General features: G+C 37.5%; 2 protein-coding genes across 2 annotated transcripts in view; both read right to left on the reverse strand.

Moving 5' to 3' along the window:
* Window positions 1–19,439, reverse strand: part of LOC115210476 (protein mono-ADP-ribosyltransferase PARP14-like) — a 195,736-nt gene that overhangs the window by 35,142 nt on the left and 141,155 nt on the right. The window contains exons 6-9 of the mRNA XM_036508664.1: window positions 12,125–12,261; window positions 11,618–11,845; window positions 10,783–11,007; window positions 668–722 (exon numbers count right to left, since the gene is read on the reverse strand). Coding sequence (XP_036364557.1) covers window positions 668–722; window positions 10,783–11,007; window positions 11,618–11,845; window positions 12,125–12,261 — 645 coding nt within the window. The remainder of the gene's footprint in view (window positions 1–667; window positions 723–10,782; window positions 11,008–11,617; window positions 11,846–12,124; window positions 12,262–19,439) is intronic.
* The window catches only part of LOC115210484 (protein mono-ADP-ribosyltransferase PARP14-like), a 303,268-nt gene continuing 296,203 nt past the window's right edge, over window positions 12,375–19,439 (reverse strand). Inside the window, exon 4 of the transcript XR_005001847.1 lies at window positions 12,375–12,485. The gene's annotated coding sequence lies outside the window, so the exon portion shown is untranslated. The remainder of the gene's footprint in view (window positions 12,486–19,439) is intronic.

Raw genomic sequence — 19,439 nt, forward strand, 5'->3', positions numbered from 1 at the left:
GCCACATACAAAAGCTATCCTCCCAGTTAGCCTTCCTTCGATATTGCTGCACCTCTTGTGTCCATAGCTTACACTAGGTACATCTTATAGAGTTTCTACCTACGCCTGTTCTATAGATCGAGCAGGGCCATCTACTTGAAGGGATTTGTAGTTTGCCTGCCTTCCTACTTATTAGGAGTTTGGTTTTAGCTAGGTTGACTCTAAGGCCCTTCGATTCTAATCCTTCGATTCTAATCAGATTCTATTCATACAAATGCACAACAAAAACACCAGAACTTGCAAACACATATAACGTACAGTAAATTGCACTACTGCGCATCATACATACATCATACGTAAAGACCATCAAACCAAACCACAGCACATACCCAAGGCACACAGAGCTGCGCTCGGTAGTGAAGTGAAAGCACGTTATAAAAATAAAACTACTGAATAATAATAATAATAATAATAATAATAATAATAATAATAATAGTAGTAATAGTAATGATAATAATAATAATAATAATAATAATAATAATAATAATAATAATAATGATAATAATAATAATAATAATAATAATGATAATAATAATAATAATAATAACAATAATATTAGTAATAATAATCAGTGATGTTTAATAGAGAAGACACCATAACATTCAATATCAAGAAGCAAATTGTTTACCTTTTGAATGAACTCCTTCATTTACTGGTTTATTTAGGAGATATTCATCAAATTTCTGTAAAAATCAAAACCATGATTATCATTTTTGTTTAATTTTTTGCTTTTTTTAAAGAGAAGAGATTTAATTTAACAAAAGACAAACAAAATATTTGAAATATTTAATGATTTCTTTCTAATCAGTAATAAGGAAATGAGGAAAATTACTTTGTCACTCAGATCAAAGATATTCCATCCACGACCTTCCAGTCTACTGGGAGACATGGTATTGCAGTGGATGCGGCAGAAAAACCTTCCACTGTGACCACTGATGTGGTGTTAGTGAAGTTAAACATGTGGCAATGGTGTCTTAATGTAGCTGAAGTTGTATTGTTTCTTCTTTCCACTCACCATTCTCATTAAAACTGCTGAGTCTTGTGTTTGCTGTTGAAATGTCTATCAAGAATGTTGAAGTTGAGGTTCTTTGGTGCATCTTGTGTAGCCAAGAATATTTGAGCAACAAAAGCAGAGTACAAGGTAATTATTTTCATATTGTAAGCAAGAAGAAGGAGAAGGAGGAGGTCCAACAATTAGGATCATGGTCATTCATAAGAGAGATGACAAAGGAAAAGAGAAAAGATTCAAAAAGAAAGAACTTCACAAACAGTTCTACAGTGGACAGGAATTTCCCCTATTTCTTCATTACAGCATATGGACATAAAGAATGCCTTTTGGTATTAACACTGCTTCTGTTGCTATTAATTATCTTTAATAAGCCTTCAGGCTATTTGTGACATCACTGTCTATATATCGTTGACAGGGAGATTTGGCTGTTATGCTGCTACAGGGCGTCTGTCACTGATGAAACTGAGTAGAGCGAAAATACATGATCTGGCAGTTCTGGTGCCTGTAGCAGATGATTGTTGTCTACCAACAATATAAATTTGCATGCTTTTATGGACCGTGCATCCATATGAGAGGTCCTCTCAAGGTAAAAAAGGCAGTATTTGATGTTCTAACACAACATCCACATTTAGTTGGATATAAAGATTGCCTCTTGGTATTAATACTGCTTCTGTTGCTATTACTTTTAATTATCTTGATATAGGTTCAGTGATGCAAAAGACATCAAACAAAAAGCAAAGAAGGCTTGCATGAATAACATGGAAGACAACTGGAAGGGTAAACTCCTGCATGGAAAATACCCTAACTACCTGTCCAAGCCAGACATTGATCAAAATCTAACACGCCAATGGCTGCAAGGGACAGGTCTGAAAGGGGGAAACAGAAGGTTTTGCTATTGCAGAGCAAGATCAGAGCTTACCTACCAAGCAAATGTCCTTAAAGATGGATCTGACCCCTTGTGCAGAATTTGGAGGAAAATTCACAGAGACAATTGATCATGCTGTTTCTGGCTGCTCAGTCCTCGGTGAAAAGGAGAACCCAATAAGACATGACAAACTAGGTCAGTACATGCACCGGAATGCTTCTAAAATACCTACAAAATTAAATCCCATGATAAGTTGTACAAGCACCATCCAGAGGATGTAGTAAATGGCAAAGGCATCACCATTCTCTGGAACTTCCCAATACAAACAGACAGAAAAATTGACTCCAGTCGACCAGACATTGTGATCTAGGACAACAACAGAGGAACTTGTCTGTTAATAGATATGTCTGTCCCACAAGATCAAAATGTCTCAAGAAGAGAATACGAAAAGCTTTCTCGCTATGAAGGTCTGCAAATTGAAATCACAGAAATGTGGAAGCTTAGCCCTACGATAATACCAGTAGTATTTGGTGCCTTGGGAATGATAAAGAAGGGAGCTAAGAAATATATTAAGCAACTCTGGTAAGATCAATCTCCTTGAACTATAGAAGATAACCTTGATGGGTACAGCCCTTATACAACAGAAAGCACTTTCTGTCAAAAATGGAATATATGTGGTGATAAGTTTAGTATGCCTAACAAAACAAAAGTGCCCTTACTAATCTTGGCCTCAGGAGGATGCCTGGCACTATGACAGTTTAAATAAAGTTATCATGAAAGGAAACTATAAGCAACAACAACGGCATCAGCAACAGCAGCAACACCACCACCGACAACAACAACAACAAAAGGTGGATCATAGATATAGCATGCCCACCTGACAACAAGGTATGCGATAAGGAAGAAAGAAAAGTCGAGAGATATGACAGGTTAGCTTGGGAAGTTAAGCAGTTGTGCTTGATGAAAAAGGTAGCAGTAGTACCAATAATTGTCAGAGCCCAGGGAACAGTGAGCAAAAATCTTGTGAGGTATGTAGAACAAATAGGGGCTGCAATAAGAGTGGAGCACTTGCAGAAAGTAGCAGTGCTTGGAGACACCTTAATACTCTGGAAGGTGCTCAAAAAATAAGATGTGTTACCTTAGTTCACTGGTAGTGAACAGCTGACACTGTAATACATCTCTAGCGTTAGAAGCTGTGCAAAGGCAATAATAATAATAATAATAATAATAATAACAATAGTTATGAAGTAGATAGAAGAGACGGGCTATAAGTACTTGGGGATTTTGGAAATGGATAAATTGATGGAGAAAGAAATGACAGAAACATTTAAGGAGGAGTACTTGCACAGACTGAGTCTGATCCTTAAGTCGAAATTAATCGAATGGAATAAGATTGAAGCTATCAATATCTGGAAAGTTTCACTCCTTAGATATAGAGCAGGAGTAATTTGGGCAGTAGATGAACTAAACAGCTTAGGCAGAAAGACAAGGAAGTTGCTAACTAGATATGGGATATTCAACCTGAAAAGTGACACAGATAGACTGTATGTAGCAAGAAAAAGAGGGGGAAGAGGACTTATTGGATGCGAGCACAGCATTAGAGCAGAAGAAAACAACATAGCATGGTATGTGAAAAATGCAACAGAATCACTATTATTAGAAGTAAGAAGGTCAGGCTTGTGTAGGATGAAAGACTGCAAAGATAAACCATATACAAGAAATTGAAAACGAATGAAACTGAAAATAGGTAAAGAAAAGAATGCATGGTCAATTTCATAGGGATGCTGAAGATAAGACAGAGATAGAAAAAAATGGTCGTGGATGATTACAAGTAATTTAAAACCGGAAACGGAGGCTCTAATCTGTGCTGCTCAAGAGCAAGCACTAAGGACAAACTACATAAAATACAGAATAGACAACACATCAGAAAGTGATAAGTGCAAAATTAGTGGACAAAATGGTGAAGCCATATGACATATTACCAGCAAATGTACACCACCAGCCCAGAAGAAATATATGAGACACCATGACAATATAGCCAGGCTTGTCCATTGGACACTTTGCAACAAGTATGGACTTGACAGAGCAAAAAATTTGTATGATCACAAACCTGAAAGCATCATCAAAAATGATAATGCAAAGATCCTGTGGGATTTTATGATTCAGTGCAACCATGAGACAGAGAATAGGAAGCCAGACATAGTCTTAATTGAGAAAGAAAGCAAACTATGCTGGATCATAGATATAGCATGCCCAGCTGACAAGGTATGTGATAAGGAAGAAAGAAAAGTCGAGAGGTATGACAGGTTAGCTTGGGAAGTTAAGCAGTTGTGCTTGATGAAAAAGGTAGCAGTAATACCAATAATTGATGGAGCCCTGGGAAGAGTAAGTAAAAATCTTGAGAAGTACATGGAACAAATAGGAGCTGCAATAAGGGTGGAACACTTGCAGAAAATAGCACTGCTTGGAACCCCTTGAATACTCCTGATGGTACTCAAAAGACAAGGGGTGTTACCTTAGTTCACTGGTAGTGAACAGTTGATATTGTAGTATGTCTCCAGCGTTTGAAGCTGTGCAAAGCCAATAATAATAATAATAATAATAATAATAATAATAATAATAATAATAATAATAATATTAATAATAATAATAACAACAACAACAACAACAATAATATTAATAAGTATTAACTGCAAGCATAAATAAACTGTATATGGAAAGAAAGAATGGTGGCAGAGGTCTAATTAGTATAGACTATTGTATAAGGAGTGAAAGGAGAACGCTTGCTGAATATTCGATAAATAGTGATGAAGATCTTCTGCAATATACTGGGACAATTGATAATTTTAAATGCTATGGGTAGAACGATGGGAGGGTACTGATAATCACAGTGATTATGGAGGCAATACAATGCAAGCACATTATTTATATATATATGTGTATATACATACATGTGTACGTGTATATACAAATAGAGGAAGAGAGAGATGGGATCCCAATAACAACTCACATAGGTAACCCATGAATGACTCATGAAATCATGATGCAACACATCAAAGAAAGAATTAAAAGTGAGAATGAAGCTATAGCCAATTATGGTGAAGGTTTCCCGCCCGGCATGTGTGAAACCACTAGCATCAAGGGCAGTGATCTGGCCTCGGATGATCACAACAGATCATATACACGGTGTGCATGAAAACAGACATAAGTGGACGAAGGAAGAATATTTTACACTTATTGAATGTCATGAAAGAGCAAAGCTGCAAAGAAGACACAGAGTAGGGTGATGGACCTTGAAATTTTGGATGGAAAAGGACATGCGTCCAAAGTCAGAAAATAAACTAATGAAACCCGTGAGAGTAATTAGGAGGAAGAGTTACTTAACTGGAGTAAAAATATCTCAGATAAGTGAGAGTTTGAGAGACCCAGCAGATAGGCTTCAAAGGATGGTCAGAGTTGAAAGATGTAGGAATTGAAATCAGAGAGAAGAGTAGACAGGAGGAACAGGAGAATGGTGATGGAGCTGTTAAGGATGAGGAATGGGAATGTTGTAGAGTAAACCCTGACGCTGTGGTGGGTGCACACGCAGGGGAAATGAACCAACTAGATAATGAATTGCTTGAAATTCAAAGACGACTCACCAACCTGATCAATGCTCCAGAAGAAAACATTCCCATGAACATGAGAAAGGTAGATGGAAGAATGATAAATAAAGTAACACAAAAGGTAAATACTGTCATACTGTACATCAAGACAGAGGACGTGACGCAAACTAGGAATCTTCTCCGAGCTATTGCACTACTTGTTGAGGAGAAATTACAACTTAAGAGAACAAAAAATGGTGGAGCGAAAGAACAATGGTGGAAACGACACATTGAAAGGGACATAATGCGGACAAGGCAAGATCTAGGAAAAATTGAGCTATGGTTAAGAGGAAACTGGAAAAATGGGAAAAAAACCGACTGAGAAAAATTAAAGAAGAAATATGAAATACGGAAGAATGGGTTTGATAATAGAATAATTAAAACAGAGGATCATGGCAAAAAGCCAAAAGATCAACAGATTTGTGAACAGAAATAAGCAGTTTGAGGAGAACAGATTGTTCAAAAATAATCTGAAGCAATTCTTCCAAACATCAGAAAGAGGCAATGGAGAAAATGTGGCTCCTGATGCAAACCAAACCAAGGAGTTCTGGAGCAGATTATGGGGGAACAATGTGATGCATAAAAGGATGAAATGAGGATAGGAACTATCAAGAAAGAATTACAAGGAAGAAAGAAACAAAGGAATATTGTCATAAGCATGGGTGGTGTGGAAGAACAAGTGGGTAAAGTGCCTAACTGGAAAGCCCCCAGACTAGATGGGATTCATGGCTTCTGGCTGAAAAGATGCCATGTGGTGCATGAAAGACTAATAGCCAAATTGAATGAGTGTGTCCAGAAAGGTATAGTTCCCATGGAGATGGTGACTGGGAGGAGAACACTTGTAACAAAAGAGAGAAGAAAGGGGAATATTGTAGGGAAAGTACCATCCCTTAGCATGCCTAAACATAATCTGGAAGATACTCACTGGAATGTGTGTGGCAAAGACATACACTTTCCTAGCACAGGAAGAAATACTACCAAGGGAACAAAAAGGATGTAAGAAGAGTTCTCAGGGTACCAAGGATCACCTGGTCATCGATAAAACAGTTCTGAGGCATTGTAAAAAACAGCATACAAACATGTCTGTGGCTTGGATTGACTTTAAGAAGGCATATGATATGATGCCTCGTTCTTGGATCGTTGAATGCCTGCAGATGTTTGGCGTTGCTGACAACATCACAAATTTTCTGATGCATAGCATGAAAGAGTGGGAAACCAAATTGTAGTCAAGTAATGTATTCCTTGGAGAAGTTAATATTAAAAGGGGAAACTTCCAAGGCGTTACTTTCTGTAATTGCACTCATTCCCATAACAATGACACTTAGGAATGTTAAGATGGGTTACCAATGTGGGAAGAAAGGCCCATCATTGAACCATCTTCTGTTTATGGATGACCTGAAATTGTTTGGGAAATCTGAAAAACAGATAGATTTCTTAACCAAAACAGTCCAGAAGTGTGGTAGAAACATCGGTATGGTATTTGAGATTACCAAATGCTCAGTACTTAATATGAAAAGTGGGAAGAAAGCAGCCGGCAGAGGATTGCAGTTACCATTAGGAGAGACCATGGGTGAACCCGATGGTGGTAATGGGTATAGATATTTAGGGACTTTGGAGCTGGATGACATTCTACACAGAGAAATGAAAGTCAAGGTCAGTGAGGCGTATCAAAAAAGGGTGAAGATGGTGTTGAAATCCAATCTGAATGCCAAAATTTTGATTACTACAATGAATATCTGAGCAGTTGTGGTGGTCAGATATAGTGTGTCCATCCTCAAATGGACTAAGGAGGAAATATCAACACTGGATAGAAGGGCGAGAAAGCTGAGGACGCTGCATGGGGCGCTACAACCTAAAGCAAATGTAAACAGACTGTACATGAAAACGAAGAATGGTGGCAGAGGACTAATTAGTATAGACTATTGTATAAGGAGTGAAAGGAGAATGATTGCTGAGTATTTGATGAATTGTAATGAAGACCTGCAGCAATATGCCGCGAAAGATATGGAGGTAAATGCAGCTGAAATGATGGGCAAGGAAGAGTTTAACCAAAGAGCCGAGGAGAATAGAAAAGAAGACCTTCTTGAAATGAGAATGCATGGACAGTTTGAAAGGAATACACAAGACTTTAAGGATTATACAGCATCGTAAGTATGGCTTGAGCGAGGTGATTTGAAGTATACCAATGAAAACCTGATCTTGCTGCACAAGACCAGGCCTTGTTACCAATTTAGTTAAGTATAACATCTATAAAACTTCTGACACTCAGAAATGCAGACTCTATGGAAAGAGTATGGAAAATGTGACTGACTTGGTGAAGTGGCTGAGAGAGCCTTGCACAAAAAGAATACAAGCACCGTTACGATAAAGTGAGTGAGTATCTTCATTGGCCCTTATGCCATAAATACCAATATGAAGTAACAAAGAACTGGTATGAGTTGTACCAAAAAAAGTTATGCAGGAGGATGGAAAAGTAACGATACTCTGGGACTATGATTTTCAGACGGATCGTGTAATTGAACACCGTCGGCCGGATATTGTCATATTGAATAAAAGAGAGAAATACTGTCAGATCATTGATGTAGCCATACCAAATGACATGGATGTTGTGAGAGAAGAGGTTGAAAAAATTACCAAGTACTCCAAATTGAAAGGGGAAATGGTAAGACTGTATGGAATGCGAGAGGGTAATGTAAAAGCGATACCAGTGGTGATCGGAGCGTTGGGCTCAATCCCATTGAAACTTCAAGACTTCTTTAGGCAACAGGAAATCCCATGCAAGATTGATGTCTTGCAAAAAAGCAGCCTTAATGGGCACAGCGCACATCTTAAGGAAAGTATTATCTGTCTGAGGTCCTTGTTGTGACTTGACAGATGAGTAAATATTCCAGTGTAGTTTACCTACACTGTGTTATGAAGGTAAAATATGAATAATAATAATAATGGTAATACAGTGCCACAATGCAATACCAAGCAGTGGCTCTCATGGCTTATGATCTTAACTGATTGGAAGTGTTATCATGTACATTGTTTTGTCCTGGTATAAAAGATGGGCTACAGCAAATATTCTGCTCAATACCACAGTTGTTTGACCTTAACCAGTTGAGCATGTCTCTTAGTGGCTGATGATATATGCATCTCTGATCATGAGCAGAAGTATGGGGAAGCATTATAGCCATGTGTTGAGAGGGATTCTTTGGAGTTTGAATAAGTCAGATCATTGATGTAGCCATACCAAATGACATGAATGTTGTGAGAGAAGAGGTTGAAAAAATGACCAAGTACTCCAAAATGAAAGGGGAAATTGTAAGACTGTATGGAATGCAAGAAGATAATGTGAAAGTGATATAATGTAAAAGGGACATTCTAACATTCTGGGACAGATCCTTCTCATTGATGTCCAGAGTCTCCTCAAGAACGTTGTACTTATCTGCCAGTAATCCTCTATATAATGCTAGAGTGGAACTTCCACTGTCCACATTGCCCAACTGACAGAGGCCTATGGGAACCTGAAGATACTCTAGGTGGCAGGTACCCTGCCTTGGTCTATGCTTAATCCAGGACACAGTTTGAACAAGCTGTTGAAAAACCTGTCTGACAAATGGTAACCACATCTGCTCACTGTCTACAAAGCTTTTTGTTGTATTCCCCGTGTTGTTGTTGTTGTTGTATTCTGTGAGGCAGGTAATCATGACAGAGCAAATATAGGACACAATAAGTCAGTCAAAGAACAGGATGAGGCCATCAGACAAGCAGTCTACCTAGGACTACATTACCCACTCTCTTCTGTATTCTTTCATTCTTATATTTTATTTATGCTTTTTTTATATTTCATCTTATAAGCTAAGTAACATTGTGACCATCCATACATATAGGCATGTCCCTTACAAACATGACCCACCTCTCACACATAATTCTATTGTCTACCAAGCTCCCTCACAACCCAACTTTTCCCCCACCCCACTGTAGGCTCCTCCACTCTCTCTCGCCTATCTGCACACTGTCCATGTCCTCACATATCTACCACACCCCCAGCCATTCTAATGTCCTCTCACTATCTCTAAACATCTCCCCTCATACTCTTATTGGACATACCCCTCTATCCTCCCCTCTATATTACTGACAGAATCCCCATTGTTTCCTGTGGGAAGAAATATGGAAAGAATTGTGGAAAGAGTTTCCAAAGCGTTCCACTTTGAAGAACAGAAATGAAAGAAAACCATCAGTGTTCTGGTGGTGCCATTAACACATTTTTGGTTGGTCAGTAACCAAAATGGAATTGTTGAAGGATGTTGTGGGTAGGTAGTGGTAGTGGTGGTAGTTGTAGAGGAGGAGGTAGCTACACTGAATCCATATCAAGTTACAAAGAATTAAATCATGGAATGGAAGAGTTGAAGAAAACCAAGCTAACCTAAAAGTATGGAAGACAGGGCCATGAGACACATCAAAGATTCCAACATTCCAACTGAAGAATTCTAAGACACCAACAAATAAATTTACAAAACTGATTCCATATTTTTGTTTCTATTTTCTTTATTTATTGCAGAATATTTCCTTTGGTAACTTCCAAAAATGTAAGACAGAGTGTAAATGTATTGATTGAAAAGTTGGACAAGCATCAGATGTGGTGTGCAAGAGCGACAACTGTGCTGGTATGGTCATGTGATGTGTATGGATGTGGACAGCTGTGTGAAGAAGTACCAATTTCTACCTGTGGATTGAAGCTGTGGAAATGGAAGATCCAGAAAGACAAGGGACAAGATGTGAAGCATAATCTTCAAACATTGGGCCTCACAGATGACTAGTGACCGAGACCTTTTGTGATATGCCATGCTTGAGAAGAGCCGTCAAGCCAAGCGAATTCATAGTTGTAGACATTGTCAGTGTCACATAACTGACTAGCCCCTATGCTGGTGGCATGTAAAAAGCATCTTTCAAGCGTTGGGCCTCATAGAGGCAAACTGGCAGTTGCCAGTGTCATGTAAGTGGCATCCATGCCAGTGGCACATTAGAAGCACCCATTACATTCTCAGAATGATTGGTGTTAGGAAAGGCATCCAGCCATAGAAACCATGGCAAATTAGACCGGAGCCTGGTGCAACCCCTCAGTTTGCCAGCACTGGTTAAACAGTTCAACCCATGCCAGTTTGGACAATGGATGTTAAATAATGATGATGATGATCATCATCATCATAAAACAACAAACAACAAAAACATCAACCAACCTTTACTATTTCTGTGTCTTGAGGTAAAACAACAAAGTAAACATCTTTGATCCAGCTTGAATTTCGATCTGAGTAGTTTTTCACTGCTTCATACATAATTCCAGGTAGTTTTTCTATGGGGTATTTCATTTCAGCCCCTAATATAGGAAATGCCAGGCTTTTTGCTCCCATTCTCTCAGCCTTTTCCAGACAAGTGGTTATTATTTGAGTCAAGTTTGCCAGAATCTAAAAAAAATAAGTGTTTAGCAATTGATAATGAACATTTTATTGAATTACTTTCTTATTACAGGAAGAAACCATTAAGTTGTAATAAATATATTCTCCTCTCACAACTCCTCTCACTCCTACCACTTCTAAACACAACTGTCATTCCTATCACTCTTTAGTCCTGCAAGGGACAAGGGAACCTCACTCATGATGCTGCTACAATAAATCAGACCCAATCCACCGTGTAAAATGGTTGGTGAATGAAGAGAGACAATGCAGACCCAAGAGGAGTCTTTAGTGTTGTTGAGGACATGACAACCTCTCTAGTGCTCGTGCCATGACAGAGAAAAACTCACCAATACAGACAGTAAAACAGAGAAATATGTTTTAATATAGTCTTATTTATCAGTCACATAACTGTTGTTAGGCCATGAGGCTTTTTTCCTTCTATTTATATATAAAAGTGTCCTGTTCATCGATATCTTCTGCTTCCTTCCAATGATAACTTGGAAGAACAAATATTTAACAGGATGCTGACATTTGCTTTATGATTCTCACACAACATGCATAAGGTTCTCTTCAAACATTAACTGTTTCAATAAATCAATATCATATGATTGATACTTACTGAATCAGAGGAATTTTCACCCCAGGGAGGTAATGCCAGATGAAATACATTCTTACATTTGAGGTTATATCCTTTAGTGATGGCTATTGTAGATGTAGAAATACCTTGAGGATATTCCTGGTTACATTCATCTTGTATCTCTGAACCAGCAGCAAAGAGAATAGATTTGGAGATAGAACCATTGTTAAGCTGGAGTTCTTTATTGGTGTTGTTAACGATGACATCAACCTACAAAAGTAATTAATGGTAAACAACTAAGGAACATTCCGCAGAGAGAAGAGAGATACATTGTTGCAGTTGATATTGTTGTTAAGAAAGGCTCTACAGAATGGCTGTAGTAAGTTTGAGGTTGTTAAAGTTAGCAAAAGATATACTCAAGATATCAGATGTGAAGGAAATAAAATGTTTGAGTTTGATTGAGAAAATGTTTTAATTAACTTTAACGATTCCTCATTTGGAAATGAAATAACAATTAAATAAATAAGTTACATGAATCTATTTACTCACAGATGCATTAGAAATTGAATCAATCATTAGGTTTATTTTGATGCCAGGATTTACTCCAGATGCCACATTAGTTCTGGGTGTCATAGGGGCTGCTTTCTGTTGTGGACCAGGAATGGATGAGCTTGATGTTGTGGTTTCTGAAAATAAACAAATATCAGTGTGTGTGTGTATAGACACATACACACACACACACACATACCAACATCATTATTACCCCCCATCATGATATATTTAGAAATTGAATCAGTCATTAGGTTTATTTCAATGCCATCATTTTCTCCAGATGCCACATTAGTTCTGGGTGTCATAGGGGCTGCTTTCAGTTGTGGACCAAGAAGGGATGGGTTTAATGATGTGGTTTCTGAAAATAAACAATTAAACATTCTTCTCTCTCTCTTAAAAGAACTACTTTATTCCATATAAATAGTAATGACTAGCAGTATCGCCCGGCGTTGATCAGGTTTATAAGGTAAATAACTATATAAGCATTTTTAGAGAGTTATAGCCAAAAAATAGCAAAAAATGCATTAAAAATGGAAAAAATATGATGGTAAATTTTTTTTTAAATCGCTGACTCATCGTAGACATTTTTAGAGAGTTACTTCCCTTATATAATAGCGAAAAAATGCATTAAAATGGAAAAAAAACGATGGTAATTTTTTTTTTAAATCGTAGACTCATGTAGACGCTTTCTTAGCCATTTCTGTTTTGGTGTCTTAAAGCCATGAAGTCGTTGTTCTAAAAGAACGCTGGTCTCCTTGACAACGCATTACGACGTTGATTTCCTTACACTCCCTTCCCCACAGGTGCAGGTGTGAGCATGGACGCCAACTCCGCCGCCATCGACACACGAAAAATTATGCATTAAAATGGAATAAAAAATGATGTTAAATTATTTTTAAAATCGTAGACTCATCGTAGACGCGCGCTAATACTCAGACGGGCTCGATATGAATCACAACTATAAGCTACCCGAATTTGGTTAAACTGCACCGCAAAATGTGGGAGTAGTTAGGATCTAAATCGAAGGGGACAGACACTCACACAACTACAGTTTTATATATATAGATATACATAGCGCAGTAGTGGTGAGATGTGACAGCAAAGAAAAGCATACATGCACTCTCTGCATGCAATTAGACTCGGAAAGTTCGTGAGGAACCCATTGACCCAATTTGCTGACTTTTCCGATAGCACACAGGTCTCAATGAATGGTTGAATGACCAAATCCAAGCTTCTCTGCTAGTTCCTCAACAGTTACGATGAGATTTTGTTCCACCAGGGTTTTCAGGATGTCCTTGTCGAGTTCTACAGATCTTTCAGGATGAGGCTCGTCTTCTAGGCTGTAGTTTATGGCTCGGAATTTCTGGAACCACCATTGACACTGCCTTACGCTTATTGTCCAATCCCCATATACTGCATTAATATTTCTTGTACTTTCCGTTGCGTTGTTGTCTTTATTGAACTCATAAAGCAAAATATGCCAAATATGCTCCTTTGTTACTTCCAACATAGCTTTGAAAAAAATAGCTGTTAAAATCGAAATGCACTCTTCAAAACTTGCACTATGAATAAGGACAAGATAAAATTACTACCTGCTTTTATAGCAAGTTAATATAAGTAGTTTATCCCATTCCCCTCTGACTTTTAGTTCAAGCTGTTGAAAAAACCGCATTATTATATATATATATACATACATACATACATATACACACACACTCTCTCTCTCTCACACACATGCACACATTTATATTCTGTTATTCTTTTATATGTTTCAGCCTTGAGGTTGTGGCCATGCTGGATCATGTGTGTGTGTGTGTGTGTGTGTGTGTGTGTGTGAGTCTATCTGTCTGTCTGTCTGTATGTATATATGTATATGTATGTGTGTGAACAATAATATTTTCAACAGATGTGTTGCAAATGTATCTGATTGTTCTCAAGCTTCAATACTGTGTGTGTGTGTATGTGTGTGTGTGTGTATGTATGTATGTATATGTATGTATGTATGTATATGTATGTATGTATGTATGTATGTATGTATGTATGTATATATGTATGTGTGTGTGTATGTATGTGTGTGTGTGTGTATGTATGTATTATATGTATGTATGTATGTATGTATGTATGTGTGTATGTATGTATGTGTGTGTGTATGTGTGTGTGTGTGTGTGTGTGTGTGTATGTATGTATGTATGTATGTATGTATGTATGTATGTATGTATGTATGTATGTATATATGTATGTGTGTGTGTATGTATGTGTGTGTGTGTGTATGTATGTATTATATGTATGTATGTATGTATGTATGTATGTGTGTATGTATGTATGTGTGTGTGTATGTATGTGGTGTGTGTGTGTGTGTGTGTATGTATGTATGTATGTATGTATGTATGTATGTATGTATGTATGTATGAGTGTATGTTTACTTTATTACTAACAGAAGCCACTACGGTTATTTAATGTAAAGTCTTCCTCAAATCACTCTGTCTCGCTATTTACTCTCTTCCAAGAACATTTTCACTCACCCTTATTTGTTAGCTTCCCATACATTTTACTCATGTATCTATCAGCGTGATAGACAGAAACAAATATTACATCTAGTTTCACTTTATTCGTTACACACTGTGTGTGTGCGTTTGCGTGTGGTGTAAACCAGACTAAGAAAAGCATTTGACACACACACCAGAATGTGAGTTTTCTGTAAATTTTGCTTAATTGGAGTTTAAATTTTAAAAACTGGACCTGGCATGACGCGATGCATTGTACTCTTAAAAATGCTAGGTAAATTGTAATTGAAGAAATCCTATATTGTAGATTTCTATAACTTCCAAAATCTGCCTTTTATAATAAGAGATATTCCTTTCTGAAAATATGATTTAGCAAGAGAAGTCATGCTAACTTGTAGTCATTTCCCCACCAACTTTTATATAGCGACAAGGCTATATAAGATTATTTCCATCTATTTCTTCTACCACATGGAATTAAAAATACATTGAAGAACATACTTGAAACTTTCAGAGTTTGAAAACAGTGAAACTGGTTAGTAAAATGTGATCTTCCACCTCTTATGAAACGTTTTTGCTTAAAACATTTATTAAAACAGGCTTCAGATGGTGTAGATTCCAGTAAGTTGGGAATTTGGTGTGAAAAAAATGTTTTTGAGGGAGTGGAGAGAGGAGTTTCAGAAAATTCACATAAACTCAAATTCGTTTCCTCATAACTTTTGGAAAAATGGTTATTTTTAAATGAAAATTTCCACAAATACCTTTCAAGGTGTGTATATTAAGATAATAATGGAATTTGATGCAAAAATATAAATTGCTGGGATAGCATACATAAACATTGATACACATCAGATATTTGTTTTTGAGGGGGGTTTTTTTGTTGTTTTTTACAAGTTCCAATAGAATTGGAATTTATACCATCTGAAGCATATTTATAGAAAATTTCATAGGTCTCACCAAGGAAATGACTAAAGACTGAGACCTATGGAAGTATGCTGTGTATGAGAAGACCCGGCAAGACCAATGAGAACAGTCAAAATCGAAATCAAAATCAAACCAAATCAAATCAGATATCAGAAAGCAGAACCAAAATTGAGGTCGATCAACATCAGTGAAAATTGCAGCTGTGGTTAAGCGAACCATCCGATCGTGGCTGTTGCCGGTGCCGCCGCGTCTGGCCTCCGTGCCAGTGGCATGTAAAAGCACCATCCATTCGTGTCCGTTGCCAGCCTCACCTGGCCCCTGTGCCAGTGGCATGTAAAAGCACCATCCGTTCGTGGTTGTTTGCCAGCTCTGTCTGGATCCTGTGCGGGTGGTACGTAAAAAGCACCCACTACACTCACGCAGTGGTTGGCGTTAGGAAGGGCATCCAGCCGTAAAAACACTGCCAGATCAGACTGGGCCTGATGCAGCCTTCCGGCTTCACAGACCCCAGTTGAACCGTCCAACTCATGCTAGTATGGAAAGCGGACGTTAAATGATGATGATGATGATGAAGTATGCTTTTCTTTAAATTATCATCATCATCATCATCATCATCATCATTGTTTAATGTCCACTTTTCATGGGTTGGACGGTTTGACTGAGGACTGGCGAACCAGATGGCTGCACCAAGCTTCAATCTTGATCTGGCAGAGTTTCTACAGCTGGATGCCCTTTCACTCCGAGAGTGTAGTGGGTGCTTTTGCATGCCACCGGTAAGTGGGGGCCAGTCAGGCAGTACTGGCAATGACCTCGCTCGAATCTTTTTACACATGCCACCGGCACAGGTGCCAGTAAGGCGACATTGGTAATGATCACGCTCGAATGGTGCTCTTTTATGTGCCACCGGCATGGAGGCCAGATAGCTGCTCTGGCAATGATCATGCTCGGATGGTGCTCTTAATACCCTACGAGCACGGGGTTCGAGTGTCAGTAAGGCAACGCTGGTAACGATCACGCTCGAATGGGGTATTAAATGATTCAGTAACCTTTTGGTTACCCAATAAATATTATTTTAATTTACATATTTGCATTACAAAAATTTGACATGATAATCTTTTCTTTAACTCAACTATCATAAACATTTTATGCCACAATGACGATGTACCTCAAAAGACATCCATTTCTCTATATGTTATGGGGAAATACAGTCACTAATTCTCTCTCTCTCCCATGCGCATGCACACATATGTACAAAAATGATGTATGCAAATGTATTTATGTACATGTATATGAAAGATGTGTGTGTGTGTGTGAGAGAGAGAGAGAAAGAGAGTGAGAGAGAAAGAAACCGAGTGCCACTTATACATGCAAAAAATATGCATGACAAGATACACCTTCACTCACTCACTCTCTCCCTCTCACACACACATGCACATGCGTGCGCACACACACACTTACACATGCGTCCATTTCATATACATGTACATACAACTTTCACAGTCTACTCTCACTTAAAAGTAAATGTCACCTTTTCACTTCACTTTCCCTTTCATATTCTGCTATTTTTAAAGTATAAAGAAATAAAAAAATTCTTACAGAAATTAATGAATGCATTCGAGAACTGAGTTGCCAATTCTAATGTATGGGGTATCAAAAGATTCGGTTTTCTTTCGACTAACAAATGAACTTTATTTTCATTTACATATTTGATTAAAAAAAGATTAAGGTTATAATCTTTCTATAAGTCAACTTTCATAAAAGATATTATGTATCATAGCGACTATGTCACATTTTCTATAAGAGTGTGCACCTTAAAAGAAATCCATTTCTCTATATGTTATGGGTAAATATAGTCACTCACTTTCACTCTCACATGTACACACACACACACACACACATACAAAATAGAACCATGCATACGTATTTACATACATGTATATGAAAGATGATGTTTGTGTGTGTGTGTGTGTGTGTGTGTGTGTGTGTGTATGTGAGAGAGAGAGAGAGAGAGAGGGAGAAAGAAAGAAAGAGCAAGTGAGTGTCACTAACACATACATGCAAAAAATTCATGCATGACAACACATGCCTTCACTCACTCACTCTCTCATGCACACATGCACACACAAACACATCCATTTCTCATACATGTACATCCATCTTTCATTTTCTCCTCTCTTTCACTTTCTGCTCACACTTCAAAGCAAATATCACCTTTACACTTTCTGCACCCACTTCAAAGCAAACGTTTTCACTTTCTCTTTTCACTTTCTCCTCTCTTCAAAGCATAAAGAAATAAAAAATTTTTATGGAAATTAACAATCATATGATTCCATATGGTAGACCACAGGATTGAATTGACAACTTTCCTGCTTCAAACAAAAGAATATCATCACTTCCTTTGGCATGCACACACACACACTCTAGGCAACACTTCTGTATGAATTATGTTTTTTCTTGTTATGTGCACACGCAAAATTACAGCTCAAATCCAATTGAAATCACCTTTTTCCATTCTTTAATTTGTGTTTGTGATAAATATATTTAAAATCCTGATCCTTGATATAAATTTAAAAAGTTCTCCCAGAAATCCTATCATTTACCTGTTGTTTTTAGCATGTCTGAGGTAACATTTGTGCCTCCCACCCCCACCTGATTTTTTTTTTCTTAAATTTCTTCCAATTCTTAAGTTTTCAATATAGGAGATTAGGCTTTCATCCCAAACTATGTTCTCAGTATTATAATTTTCTCTCTCCCCATACAAACTTCATTTTTTTACTTTTTTCAAAATTCTTTATTTGGTAATCCACAGCCAAAACAAACAGAGCGTACGAATCTTTAAGAATTTTCTTTTTGCTTAAAGAAACACTAAAATCTCCTTCCCAAACATCCACCCATCACCTCACTACTTTCAAAAAGCTACAACCTCCCAAAGTTTCACTTTTAGCTTTTTGGAAAGCAGGGAAATTTAATGTTGTTCACCTGTTGTTTCTAGCATGTTGGGTTTTCTGGCAGCTGTCTGATATTTTTTACATTTACAATTCTACACATGGATGAAACATCAGACAGAAGTGAAACACTGGGTGTCTTTAGCTTTTTGAAAGTGGGTAGGTGATGGGTGGGCAAGGTGAGAGAGGGGCATTGAATGTTTAAGATAAAAATTAAACTTTAAAAAAAAAACAGATTTCCCAGATTCATAATCTCTGAATCTTTCTACATGGATAAAAAAATTAGAAATTAAAAAAGTTACAAATTAAGAAAGTGCAGTGGGGATGGATATAGGGGGGGGGGGAAATTAAAATTCTGAAAACGCGATTTCAGGGCAAAATCATATTAACCTCCTTTTATACAATGACACAATACATAGTTTGTGATCCTTCTTAAGAACAGAGAGCACTTTCATGCAAACCCATGCAGATTGTAACCTTCCCCGACCATTATTTTTAAACAAACAATAACTTTCATTACACCAGTAATCCAGTTCACTATATAACAGTCCCATAAGAAAGGAACAAATAATACAATGCGGCTGTAGATCATAACACCCGGGCAACACCGGGATGCATTGCTAGTACATATATCATAATAAATAAATATATATTTTTTAATTTATTATTATTATTATTATTATTATTATTATTATTATATTATCATATTATAAGGCAGCAAACTGGCAGCATCATTAGCATGATGGATGAAATTCTTAGCAGTAATTTGTCTGTTGTTACATTCTGAGTTTAACTTTTGCCAAGGTTCACTTTATGCTTTCAGAGTCGATCAATTAAGTACCAGTGAAACACTGGGGTCGATGTCATCGACTCATTCCCTCCCCCAAATTTCAGATGTTGTGCTTGTAGTAGGGCTGATGCCAGTACTCCCTGACTGGCTCC

This window comes from Octopus sinensis, linkage group LG1, assembly GCF_006345805.1.
Source record: "Octopus sinensis linkage group LG1, ASM634580v1, whole genome shotgun sequence".
In the NCBI taxonomy this organism is placed as follows: Eukaryota; Metazoa; Mollusca; class Cephalopoda; order Octopoda; family Octopodidae; genus Octopus; species Octopus sinensis.